Source organism: Tripterygium wilfordii, chromosome 4, assembly GCF_013401445.1.
Source record: "Tripterygium wilfordii isolate XIE 37 chromosome 4, ASM1340144v1, whole genome shotgun sequence".
NCBI lineage: Eukaryota > Viridiplantae > Streptophyta > Magnoliopsida > Celastrales > Celastraceae > Tripterygium > Tripterygium wilfordii.
This window is the reverse complement of record NC_052235.1, coordinates 1,927,979-1,940,687: the sequence shown is the minus strand read 5'-3', so window position 1 is coordinate 1,940,687 and position 12,709 is coordinate 1,927,979. Positions and strand designations below refer to the sequence as shown.

Below are 12,709 nucleotides of genomic sequence, written 5' to 3'. Positions count from 1 at the left end.
TTCTTATCCGTTTTTGGCCGAGTTTCTCCTCTCTTCATCGCCTTCTTCGTCGTTGCTCGATCTGGACTGCGTCGAGTTGCTCTGCTTCGTTTTTGACAGATCTGGACTATGCTTCGTTGTTCAATCTGGGCTGTGCTTTGTTTTTGACAGATCTGGAGTATGATTCGTTTTTTGCAGAGACGTATCACTATAGTATCACCAACACCAAAAAACCACTAAAATGATACAATTAAACCAGTATGCATACTTCATCTTCCTAATTACTTTTCCTTTCTTGATTTTCTTTTCTTGGTTACCTCTCTTGTTCGTTCTGGAAAAACATTTACAAGTGTAGAGATGTATCACTATAGTATCACGAACACAAAAAATTCATTAAAATGATACAATTGAACTAGTATGCATACTTCTTCTTCCTAATTACTTTTCCTTTCTTGGTTTTCTTTTCTTGGTTTGTACATCTCTTGCTCGTTCTGGAAAAACATTTACAGCTGCAGAGATGTATCACTATAGTATCACCAACAAAAAAAATCCACTAAAATGACATAATTGAACCAGAAAGATATGTAATGCAATCAAATTTACGTTTTAACATTTGTATCATCATTTTATGAGCAAAAAATATAAATTGAACACTAAATTGGATCTTCTATTTAAAAGTATCACTATTGTATCACAGTTCGTGGAGAGAGAAAATCAAATTTGAGGTTATTTTGATAAAAGATGATCCCCTGTGTACTTTTTTAAAAGGATGTTTTAGTGGTTGCACTTTTTTACAATTAAGTATAATTTAGTGTACCGGCCTCCAAAAGTTTCAAATAAAAAAGTATTTAAGTCAAAAACACATGGGTCATTAGGCCTTAAAATACTTGGGGTTAATAAATTAGCCTAATGGGCCAGCATCTTCACTGCCGGTTGAACAGCTGACAACACTCACCTGGTCCATTTGTTTGGGCTTCGGCCCACTGTTCTAGTATCTTTGGGAAAAGCCCATTACTACTCTTCAAACCCTTGAGACCATTCAAAGTCCAGACAGAGTGATGGAGTCTTTCACAAGTTGACGTCAAAGTTCATCTTATCTTCTTCTCAATTTCGGGTGCTTGTCATTGTCATTCTTAATTCGGTCCGTTGGAAAAAAAAAATAAAATAAAATTTGAGATTTTCAAATCTCCAATGTTCGTTTTATTTGGTGAAAAATCAACCACCAAAGGATCGAATATAGCTTGCTATTTTGAGGTAGTAGACAACAAAATCATGATATGGTGTCGAATACAAATATCACATCGATCTGTCATAATCCAGTTGAACAGTTATAAAGTAAAACCTATAATCTCTCATATTGTAGACACGTTTTCATGGGTTTAAGAATCAATTACGATAACCCATGAAAAACAAATCTATTATGTAACAGAATATGCTAATAAGAAAAAACAAAGGTTCTACAAAATGACTAACCTTATCAATCCATACACAACAATTGTCTCACAAGTCCAAGCACAAAGTTAATTAGCAAATAAATAGCAAACAATAACATTGATCTACTTCAATGGAAGCAGAGGTGATTTTGAAGACATATATAAATCAAACCCATAAGAGATACAAGTAAAGACGTTTTATTGGATTCATTCCAGAAGTATTTAAAGTTCTCCACTTAATATATCAAAAATCCATACCCTCATACATGTTAACATCCATTTTGGATTGTCCGATTTCAGTGAATACATCAGATTTATATGACTTTGTTCCTCTTTAAGACCAAACAAATGAGCTAGGCTCAACTCACTCAAACCTAGAAAAATATTTTATTGCAAGTAGGGGATGAGCTTTGCTCATATAAATGACTTGATTGGCACAAGACCCGATGTGGGACAAGTCTTAACACAATAAACAAAAACAATAACCCATCTATACTTAATTGTAAAAAGGGTCGCTGTTGTGATTTACTCTTTCAAGTACTCAAGCAGATGAAATTTCTCCATCAGCATGAATTTTGTGTATTTGGATCACGTTGATGAAGAAAAATGGCACCTACAAAAGAAAAATGAGGGACTAACCTTCTGATTGATTGGATTGTAATCATTGAAAAATAAATAAATCAGTGCGTGCATACGTCAGGTCATACGTTATCAGGCTCTTCATTTCCACAATTTCCGGTAAAAATCTTTCTCAGTATAAACTTGGTTTGAAAATATGTCCAAAGTGATAGAGACAATTCTGTTGTTAACAGAGACAATCAAGGTATCACAAAGATGCCATATTTATATGCACGAAGTGACAAAGGAAGAGGAGCATCGACGAAGAAGAAATCGAAATCAATGGAGAAACAGAGTGTCCCAATATTTGACCTTCAAAACTTTCCAGGAAAATACGAGAGCCCTTTGAGGGAGGCATGTGAGGAATGGGGTTGCTTCAGGGTCGTTAATCATAGCATACCCATCTCACTAATGTCAGATATGAAGGAAGTGGTGAAGTCTCTGTTAGACCTTCCCATTGAAATCAAGAAACGCAACACCGATACTATTCTTGCGAGTGGCTACATCCCGCAGAATGAATTCAATCCTCTTTTTGAGGCGTTGGGCCTCTATAACATAGGATCCTCGCAAGCTGTGCAAGACTTTTGTACTAAACTCGATGTCTCTGTTCATAAAAGAAAGATAATAGAGGCTTATGGCCAGGCAGTGACTGGTGCGGCTATGAAAATATCGGAAAAGTTGGCTTCAAGTTTGGGATTGAATGGTTACTCGTTCGAGGGTTGGCCGATGCACTGCCGGATGAACAAGTTCAGCTTCACCCCAGAAACTGTGGGCTCTTCGGGGGTTCGGATGCATACAGATCCAATGTTCTTTACCATTCTTCAGGATGATGAAAATGTTGGGGGTCTTGAAGTGATGAACAAATCTGGTGAATTTGTTGCTGTTGATCCGTTGCCGGGAAGCATTCTTGTCAACTTCGGAGATATTGGTAGTGCTTGGAGTAACGGGAGGTTTTACAGCGTGAAGCATAGAGTGCAATGCAAAGAAGCCTCAACTAGACTCTCTATTGCTTCTTTTGTCTTGGGACCAAAGGAGGGGCCAGTGGAACCTCCGCCGGAGTTTGTGGACGATCAGCATCCGCGTCTCTACGCTTCTTTTACCTGGGAAGATTACAGGAAGCTCCGAGTGTCAACGAAATTTAGAAATATTGACGGTCTTTCCGATGTACGTGTTCAACCCAGAAATGAATGAGTAAAAAATGAGGAAGTTCTTCATTTCTCTAAATAAAGATAACTCTGCACTTCCATAGTTCCATGTCCGTAATTGTGACGCAGGAAACCCAGCTTCCATTTTGAATCATCAACAATAAAAAGACCTAATCCCAATAATTTCTCACACCATTATCAGAGCAATTTTTGTATAGTTTATATAAATATCTTTGTATAGAATGACATATTAACCTTTAAACTAAAATTTTAAATTTATATATTTAATTTAAAAGAAACTTAGATGATCACAACCATTCATTCAATCCAATGATCTTACCATGGACATCTCAACATAGTAAAATTACTTTTTTATCCACTTTTTCACAATTTGTTTTAACATTCTTACTTCTCCTTTTCTTCTACCTGTTTCATGCTTCTCCCCTGCTCCTTTTTTTAGCCCATAAGTTCAGTTGATATGTGCAACCAACTCTGATGACAAACACAGTAACAAATCCAAGTGCGTAGATCGTGTGATGGACAATCCTTCTTCACCAAATCCTTGATATCGTTGCTCTCGATCATAAATCTATGCTTCTTGACCTCTGGTTAATCAATGCTATTCACAGAATCAGAAAGCTAGTCCCTAGCTCGTCCATCCTTCTCCGATTAATGGCCGAAAGTGATCAAGAGATGAATTGCAAAATCTATCGGCCATCGGGAGACAATGGAGACTTAGAGCTGATCTCATGCGAAATCAAATTACAGAGGTCTAAAACTTTCGATCCAATAACCAGTCTCAGAGGATGTAATTGGATATAAGAAAATTTCCATAAGATGAGAGGCGGGGGTAACACACGTGACATATAAACTTAATAATAGTATTTCTAATATTTTACACATCAAAATAAATTAGTCTTTTCACTACAATTTTGTGTGTGGATTTATAATTTTTTTGTGTAAACTTATCATATTAAAAAAGTGGTGTAAAAATACTGTTTTTGTGATGTGTAAATAAAATTTCCTTAGATTTTGTTGGGGTGCATCTATTAAAACTAGACAGGCCACTAAGACAGTCCTACTCCTGACTCCTGATGATCGCACTAGATCTAGTCCAGTCCAAAGAGCATCTTACGGGCTCTAGAAGAAAAATCAATGAAATAAATAGCCCAAATTAAACCAGGTTGCAACCCAATTCGAGCAAGGCAAGCCCAGATCTGAGCCCATATGATATGAAGACGGTAAAGCCTGTCCCTATAAGCGACAAAATTATTGTTTGTGAAATTCTCCACGTGTAATGGCGCAAGCGCTGTTGAACCAACAAAAATCATTTTTGGATTCTATTTCTATTACACAAAAAATCAAGTCAAACACAACTTTTCAATACAATCACATCAGTAAAATATAAATTCATATACATTATTACTTCCTATCCAATATGGAGGCCAACAATATCTCATGTCTCTATATTGTTTACAATAAAACTATACTAAAATATCATCTCTCAATACAATCACTTCAACAAAACACATAATTTCATGCAATTTTATTGGCCAATAAAATTTAGACATTGCAAGTGCTCTAATAACCCCTTTTTTGATTATCGTGGGTGTCCGGGCCAGCTTACGCGCACCTCGACTAATCCCACGGACCCTGAAGTTAACGACCATGTAAACCTCCAGTGGCCCCTTTGGGGACTCGAACCTTGGACCTGTCAGTATAACTGTCCAGATCTTATCAGCTGAGCTACCCCAGCGGGGTTCTCTAATAACCCCTTTTGGAAGCTTGAAAGGTGGTATCATTTTATGACCTCGAAAAGGATGATATTAACACGTGGAGATAATTGCAAAAACAATTATTTTGTCCGTTATGGCTACAGGCAATGTCCATGTTCAACGTCCATGTGCCATCTGATCACAAATAAAAATGTGCGGCTTCATCAAATATCAGTACATCACTAGTAGTCTTTGTTGATTGATATACCTCAACTTCTAGCGCGGTGAGCCTTTGGTAGGAGAAGCAATGGAGAAAAAAAGTATCCCGGTAATCGATATGCAAAACTTTCCAGGAAAATACGATGAAGTTTTGAGGGAGGCATGTGAAGAATGGGGTTGTTTCAGGTTAGTGAATCACAGCATACCCATCTCACTCATGTCCGAGTTTAAGGCGGTTGTGAGATCTCTGTTCGACCTTCCCACCGAAATCAAGCAACGCAACACCACCCCTTTAAAATGGTCTGGCTACGGCACATTCAAGGGGCATGAGGCAATGACCATGTTCGACGCAGGAACGCCGCAAGGTGTGCAAGAATTCTGTTCTCAGCTTGAAGTCTCTGATCATCAAAGGAAGGTAATTGAGTCTTATTCCGAGTCTGTGATTGCTCTTGGTATTGAAATCTGGGAAAAATTAGTTGCGAGTTTGGGATTAAAGGGTGATTACTCGATTGATGATTGGCAAATATACCTAAAGATGAGCAAATACAACTTCTCCCCTGAAACTATATCCTCAGTTGGGCTTCCGAAGCACACAGATGTAAGCTTCGTGACCTTAATCGATGACGATGTGGCTGCTCTGGAAGTGATGAACAACAAATCTGGTGAATTTGTTGCTGTTGATCCATTGCCAGGAAGCACAGTAGTGTTGCTTGGAGATTTTGGACCTGCTTGGAGCAATGGGAAATTCAGCAATGCGACGCACAGGGTGTTGTGCAGGGACCCTTCTCCGAGGGTATCTATTAATACGTTTCTGATGGGACCAAGGGAGGGAGCGGTGGAAGCACCGGAAGAGCTTGTGGACGATCAGCATCCGCGTCTCTATGTTCCTTTCACCTGGGAGTATTATAGGACTCTTCAATATGCTTCGGAAGATTCATGGAAGCCTGCTCTTGCCAATGTACTTGTTAATCCTTCAAGTTAATGAGTGAAGACTGGTGAATCAGTACTGGACTTCCATGTCTGTGTTATATTGCAATTTGTACTATGAATTCAATAATGGGGAAGTTGTGTTGTGTCATATATAGTTCGTATTGTGAGTGCTTTTTAATTTCTGGTGTTTCTTTGGCAGCTATAAGAGCTGGTGTCTCTACTCAAATCATGCATGTTGATGTCATTGCAATGGAATTTTCATATATGTTTAGTGGAGTTATTTTCATCTTTAATAAGTTGTAGCATTTACAGGTAATTATTGACATCACTTTTGAATCTTGATTAACACATGGGCGGCCAGGCGGGCCTTGTCATTTAGATGAGAAAGGAGCTAGATTGGCGTCAAAGATGCCATCTTTATATGCAGAAAGGAAGGGAAGAGAGTCAGCAAAGAGGAAATCCCAATCCTTGATATTTTGTCATTTTAAGTTTGTATGGATGATAATGGATGCATGCTTTTCACTGTTCATCTGATTTAATTAACTATAGTTATCTCTGCGAATGGAAAGCAGGATGTGCCATTTTTAGTAAGATATATGATTTGGTCAGATATTCAAAGATATGTCACTGTGCATTTTAAGTTTGTATGGATGATAATGGATGCATGCTTTTCACTGTTCATCTGATTTAATTAACTATAGTTATCTCTGCGAATGGAAAGCAGGATGTGCCATTTTTAGTAAGATATATGGGGCTTGTTTGGGAATGCTGTGAGGTGCTGTGAGGTGTGGTGTGGTGCTGTGAGTTATAAAACTGTGGTGCTGTGAGGTGAGTTGGAACGCAAAAAGCTGTTTGGCGCATTACTTTTAAAACTGTGGTGTGGTGCGGTCAGGTCAACCGCAGTTTCGTGTTTTGAGTATAAAAATAATTAATAATATTAATATAAAGTAATAATATTATATAATTAATAATACTAATTTAAATATTATATTAGATAATTAATAATATTAATATAAATTAACAAAATGTTTACATTGCATAAGGGCAAATGCAATGGTGGGCTTTAGGGCAAGAATGGATAGGTTAAATGGATCTTTAATGGGAAATGGAGAGGTTGAATTCATACAATGATGGACTTTTTGGCAATCAAAGTTGCTGGACCAATTTTGGGAACAAATACTTCTATTGGGGCTTCAAATTGCTGGACTGGTGTGGGCCCACACAAACATCAACTGTAAACCTATTCTCTCTCCTGTGATACTGTTTTGTAAGAGATACTGTTTTGTAAGAGATACTGTCTTGTATGTGATACTGTTTTGTATGTGATATTGTTTTGTATGAGATACTGTTTTGTATGTGATATTGTTTTGTATGAGATACTGTTTTGTATATGATACTGTTTCGTATGAGATACTGTTTTGTATGTGATACTGTTTCGTATGAGATACTGTTTTGTATGAGATACTGTTTTGTATGTGATATTGTTTTGTATGTGATACTGTTTTGTATGAGATACTGTTTTGTATATGATACTGTTTCGTATGAGATACTGTTTTGTATATGATACTGTTTCGTATGAGATACTGTTTTGTATGTGATACTGTTTTGTATGTGATACTGTTTCGATTACAAGACCCATCTCTCTCTTTAGTTTTTTTAAAAGACCCAAACCCATGTATACACACACACAAAAAATGGACAGGATGAAATTTAAAATTTTTCTTCCATCATTTACTATTTTTTTTTAAATATTGTATTTATTTGCTGTAAAATTTTATTAATTAAAATAATTATTTATGGTTAATGTAATTTTATAGAAAATCATTTTGAATAGTATATATATTGTTGTATGTTATTCAAACATTTGTCACCAAAATTAACTAACTAAACCAATATCTATTTAACATCATTGTACAATGGCAAGAGACAATACATTTTCATTCCTATCCACATCAGCAAAACACATTTCCCAATACAGTTTACTATCCCCATTACCTACCAACCATTGCATTTGCCCTAATAGTTTAAAATAAAGTAGTTTACATCATTTGATGACATTTGTTAATTAAAAAATAATAATAATAATCTAGTACGATACAAACACTTCTGCCGCAATCATATCGCGGAGAGCTGCCATCTCTAGATCCTCACCAATGAATGGTTGGTCCTCCGAAGTGCTCGCTCCAACTCCACTGGTACTGGCTTCCATGCCTGATACATGAAGATTGTGGTCATCATCACTATATGCAGTGAAGTCCGGGTCATCCATTGCGTGCAATCGTATGAAATTATGTAAAACTGCGCATGCAACCACAATCTTCACTTGAGTGCGAAATGAGTAAGGGGGCATTGTTGATAAAATGTGCCACTTATTTTTTAGCACCCCAAATGTGCGCTCAATAACCGAACGGAGAGATGAGTGTGCATGATTGAAGGCTTCCCGTGGTGTCGATACATCAGGACCATTTCGGAATACTTCTAAATGGTATCTCTGTACCCTATACGGTGCTAGATATCCACTTTGATTCGGATATCCTGAATCAACCAAGTAATATTTTCCTGTAACATATTGGACAGTTAATGTTACTTACTAACGAAATTTGAATTAAAATACTAGTTTATAATAAATATGTTCATATGACTTACCAGGGGGAGGGTGGGGAAACTTTGAGTTTCCATTAGAGAGAACCGTACTAAAAATTCGCGAATCATGCGCCGATCCCTCCCAACCCGCACACACATATGTGAAAATCATATCGAAGTCACATGCCGCCATCACATTTTGCGTGGTCACGCCTTTTCGCCCAATGAATCTTGTCCGATCATCATTCGGGACTGACGCATGAATATGTGTACCATCAATTGCCCCGATGCAATCCCTAAAGTATGGAAAATATTTGTCGTCTTCTTCTATGTACTTCGGGACTGTCGAATATGTTGGATCCCTTGGTCTGATAATATCGTCTGACATCCGAATCAAACTACTCAATACATTATGAAACTGGCGATGGATTGTTTCTCCAGAATGCTGGAATCTATCTTGCACAGTACGATTACCGACACCATTTCCTACCGTGTAAACAAACATCCCGACTATCTCCTTTACACTTAGTTCACGAGATGGTGTGAGGCCATACCTCGTGCTCAATTCACTACACAAGTCCCTGAACACCCTTCTATCCATCCTCAACACAGACAAACATTTTTTTCTATTACCACGTAACAAGTCTGTCATGTACATATGGCCTGTGTACCATGAAGTCCAACAAGGTGTACATTGATTATGAAACATAGCCTCACCGGCCGCAACAAGTGCCACCCCCGTAATAGCCGCTAGTTCTTCAATAATAAACTGCTCAGTTACATCGGAATATATATCCTTATCCTGTCAAAAGCAAATGGAATTAACTTCTTGTTTAAAACTAGACAAATCGATATTAAGATTATATAACAAGATTGCCAATACCATTATAAGTAAGTCCAAACATTTAACAATTGAAATTCAATCACAATAAACATAACAACTACGATTATTGAAATGGAAAACTATTGTCAACATCTAATGATTTAAAGATGTATGAAATTTAAACATAAACAATTCTCAAGATAGAATAACTGTTTATTCAAAAAAATTTCTTAAATTCTTCAGTCACTGCCTCCTGCCCCACCCGCCTTTGCGTCCGCGTACATCATCTTCAACCATGCAAGCTGCCAGTCCCTGCGTAACATGGCAGTGAAGTACTCACGATGATCTTTGTTCTGAAACAACTTAAGAGCAAACATTAGCAAATCTCCCATCTCGGCAGTCTCTGGAATTTCCTCCAAAATTCTCATACAGTCAGCAATTTCAGCTTTTGCATATGAAATAGGGGTACCGGCAATTGCATTTGTCCGGCTGCTCACAGCGGACACAAGATTGCCCAAGGACTTGCTAATGTCTTCTCGATAATCAGACGCGGATGCCCTACGCTTCTTCTTCCCACGGCTCCCTGGTGTTACTGATCTCCTCCTAACTTGGCGAATTGGCGGAGTGGGGGAGCTACTTACTTCGTTACTTTGCTCAATGTTTATGTCAAACTCTGGATCACTGGAAGCAGCAGAGCTGAGATGGATATTATCCACATTTTCTCCAGCGCTGGTCCTTTGATTAGTTTGGCCAGCATTTTGGTTAGATGCACCTGCGAACATTGCAAATTCACCAGTGGCCACAAGTCCATCAAATAGTGCCTCCAACTGCTCAAGGTTTTCTGGTCCCTGGCTTCGAAACTTTGCAACCTTTTTGTCTTCCTGAAATGTATTAGAAGAATATTGGATAGAATTCAATGTTTATATTGCATATAAAATAGAGCTTTTGAAGCACGTAAAGCATACATATGCAAATGATATAATTCAGCTTATATACTAAAATAAGGCAAAGCATATTAGTATTCAGTTTAGGAAAAAAAATTGACATAAGGTCCTAAAGTAGACATCAACAACTGACAGTGTCATACAGCAGCAATAATCACATCATCATTCACATAACTTCCTTCATATGTCCTATATGCATAACACATTGCATAAATTTCAATTTCAGGTCCATAAAATTGACATAAAATTCATACAGTGGCATATTAGACACTCACAAAAATCATCATTGATGACGTAAGTACCCAAAAATCAATATCCAACATGGAGACAATCACATTTATGCATAACAAATTGTATAAAGTTCCTTATAGGGACAGTTTATTGAAATAAAAATTCAAACAGCAACCTATATACATTTAAAGTGTCCAAAACATGCATAAAACTTTATCAACATATTTACCTGAATTCTTTTCTCCCACCAGTCATTATCGGCAAGAATAGTGTTACGGACACTATCCCATCCAGTCCCAGTGTCATGAATACGCAGTTTCTTCCACAATTTGTAATCCTTCTTCAGATTGTCCCATTTGTTCTTGAATTGTGGTTGATCATATCGCTTCCCTGTTTTCTCAAAAAAGCCAGTCACTATCTTCTGCCAACCTTCTTTGGTGAAGTGTGAACCAGGCCTACGTCCTTCATTTACTTGTTCGACACAAAGATCAACAAACACTTTGGTTTGGGAAGAGTCCCAATTGGCCTTGTCTGCAGCTTGGGTTGATGGTGCAGGAGGTGTGGTTGTATTACTCATACTACGTTACAAGGGCGATGTTTATAACTTATCAACAAATATATATGCTAAGGCACACAACTATACAATAAATAAAAATATACACCCTAATTCTATTGACACACAAATTACACTAATCACCATACCAACGCAAACTCAGTTTGCTAAACCAAATATTATTATTAAAGATAAACCAAACATCATGCACATGCTGTGAAGACAATGCAAACACGGATGCCCTACATTTGTTTACTTAATCATCAACAATAATCCAATATTCAGAAAATGTGTATAATATTCTCAAGAGAACATGAAAATTAAGGCAATACATACTAACTGTAGATGAATAAGATTAATTAAGTTGATGAAAAGTACTGAATATACATGTTAAAGGAATAAATCTTATAGCACATATGACAGATTTTTTAATCCAACTTACATATAGACAGTAGAACATTTGGAATAAATGTTATAGAACATGTTAAAGTAATAAATCTTATACCCTACAACCTACCTATAATCCTTTGCTGTGTAAAATGCATTAGAGAATTCTAACACTAATAGCATGGTGCAGTCCCTCATGCATGCATTCCTTCTCCTCACAAGATAAATTCTTTCTCTAATTATCTTTCGGTGCATGCATTCCTCCTCCTCACAAGATAAATTCTTTTTCTAATTATCTTTCGATGACTACCGCTTAAGGCAAGCAAAAAGGACTCGTCGATTCGACGAAATCATGTTCTTAACAAAATTATTGAGTGCAATCCCGAGACCAGCGTATGAGCAAGAGCTATGTGTTAGAGCCACCTCTATCAAACCCTAAAGGCAGACATGATTTGGCCGAAATCCCTAACCCTCACATCGCAAACAACAACAACGGTAAACAAATTGAATGGCCAAATCGAGCACATACCTGATTTGAGTTGAGCTCGTCGCGAATCCCGTCGTCGTAGCTGAGTGTATATGCAGCAGAGTCACCGTGGTTCACGTGAGGTGTCCGAGCTCAGTTGTGGATGGATTCAGTAAGATCGCGATAACGGAGATGAAGAAACGCGTACTTGTGTGTGTATTGTGGGCTGGAACGAGAAATTCACGTGGGCTAAAACGTCATCCAACGAACGTGGGCTGGCCGAAACGCCTGATGGGCTGCAACAAACAGATTTGGCCCGTTACGTCCAACCGTAACACAAACGTGGCCCTATAACCGTGCTGCCAAACCTAGCCATGATTTGGTCAGATATTCAAAGATGTCACTGTGTAGTGGCATATTCATGTCTCACTATCCCTGATTTCTACCAAAGTGCGGTGAGAGACTATATGACAGGTGATTGATTGATGCTTGAATAATACAAAAAAAAATATTTCATTGATCAGTAAAGGAGATGTCAACAGAAGAGATGGACTGAAATGGGCATGCACTTGAGCTGCGCTGGACTGCCAAAATTATGGTTTGGGTTGCGTTGTCCGAACGGTGCGGGTCTCGGGGGCTGGGACATGATAGTCTTTTCAAACTTTCATATCGCAACCGGTGAC

The 12,709-nt window shown here is 37.7% G+C and overlaps 4 protein-coding genes across 4 annotated transcripts; 2 read left to right on the top strand and 2 right to left on the bottom strand.

Annotated features, from left to right (window-relative positions):
- The first annotated feature begins 2,231 nt into the window (after window positions 1–2,231).
- LOC119997306 (2-oxoglutarate-dependent dioxygenase DAO-like) lies at window positions 2,232–3,282 on the top strand. Its single transcript, XM_038844228.1, has one exon. The coding sequence runs from the start codon at window positions 2,247–2,249 to the stop codon at window positions 3,219–3,221; it is 975 nt and encodes a 324-aa protein (XP_038700156.1). The 5' UTR covers window positions 2,232–2,246; the 3' UTR covers window positions 3,222–3,282.
- Window positions 3,283–5,197: 1,915 nt separating this feature from the next.
- Window positions 5,198–6,342, top strand: LOC119996281 (2-oxoglutarate-dependent dioxygenase DAO-like). The gene is made up of 2 exons (XM_038842860.1): window positions 5,198–6,086; window positions 6,239–6,342. Exons 1-2 carry the CDS (start codon window positions 5,198–5,200, stop codon window positions 6,340–6,342), a joined length of 993 nt encoding a protein of 330 aa, XP_038698788.1.
- A 1,783-nt stretch (window positions 6,343–8,125) lies between these two features.
- Window positions 8,126–9,527, bottom strand: LOC119996280 (protein ALP1-like). The gene is made up of 3 exons (XM_038842859.1): window positions 9,492–9,527; window positions 8,686–9,424; window positions 8,126–8,598 (listed from the first exon to the last, which is right to left on the bottom strand). Exons 1-3 carry the CDS (start codon window positions 9,525–9,527, stop codon window positions 8,126–8,128), a joined length of 1,248 nt encoding a protein of 415 aa, XP_038698787.1.
- Window positions 9,528–9,540: 13 nt separating this feature from the next.
- On the bottom strand, window positions 9,541–12,344 carry LOC119996407 (L10-interacting MYB domain-containing protein-like). The gene is made up of 3 exons (XM_038843026.1): window positions 12,090–12,344; window positions 10,850–11,198; window positions 9,541–10,326 (listed from the first exon to the last, which is right to left on the bottom strand). Exons 2-3 carry the CDS (start codon window positions 11,195–11,197, stop codon window positions 9,685–9,687), a joined length of 990 nt encoding a protein of 329 aa, XP_038698954.1. The 5' UTR covers window position 11,198; window positions 12,090–12,344; the 3' UTR covers window positions 9,541–9,684.
- Window positions 12,345–12,709: the final 365 nt, after the last annotated feature.

Bases quoted from the DNA above. Each gene is read 5' to 3' on its own strand.
- LOC119997306 (XM_038844228.1), top strand. From the start codon at position 2,247: ATGCCATATTTATATGCACGAAGTGACAAAGGAAGAGGAGCATCGACG.
- LOC119996281 (XM_038842860.1), top strand. From the start codon at position 5,198: ATGGAGAAAAAAAGTATCCCGGTAATCGATATGCAAAACTTTCCAGGA. The intron at 6,087-6,238 runs GTTAATGAGTGA...TTTCTTTGGCAG, and splicing joins TGTACTTGTTAATCCTTCAA to CTATAAGAGCTGGTGTCTCT.
- LOC119996280 (XM_038842859.1), bottom strand. From the start codon at position 9,527: ATGTTTGGACTTACTTATAATGGTATTGGCAATCTT. The intron at 9,425-9,491 runs GTTATATAATCT...TGCTTTTGACAG, and splicing joins ATAATGGTATTGGCAATCTT to GATAAGGATATATATTCCGA. The intron at 8,599-8,685 runs GTAAGTCATATG...AATATGTTACAG, and splicing joins GTTTCCCCACCCTCCCCCTG to GAAAATATTACTTGGTTGAT.
- LOC119996407 (XM_038843026.1), bottom strand. From the start codon at position 11,197: ATGAGTAATACAACCACACCTCCTGCACCATCAACCCAAGCTGCAGAC. The intron at 10,327-10,849 runs GTAAATATGTTG...AATACATTTCAG, and splicing joins GGTGGGAGAAAAGAATTCAG to GAAGACAAAAAGGTTGCAAA.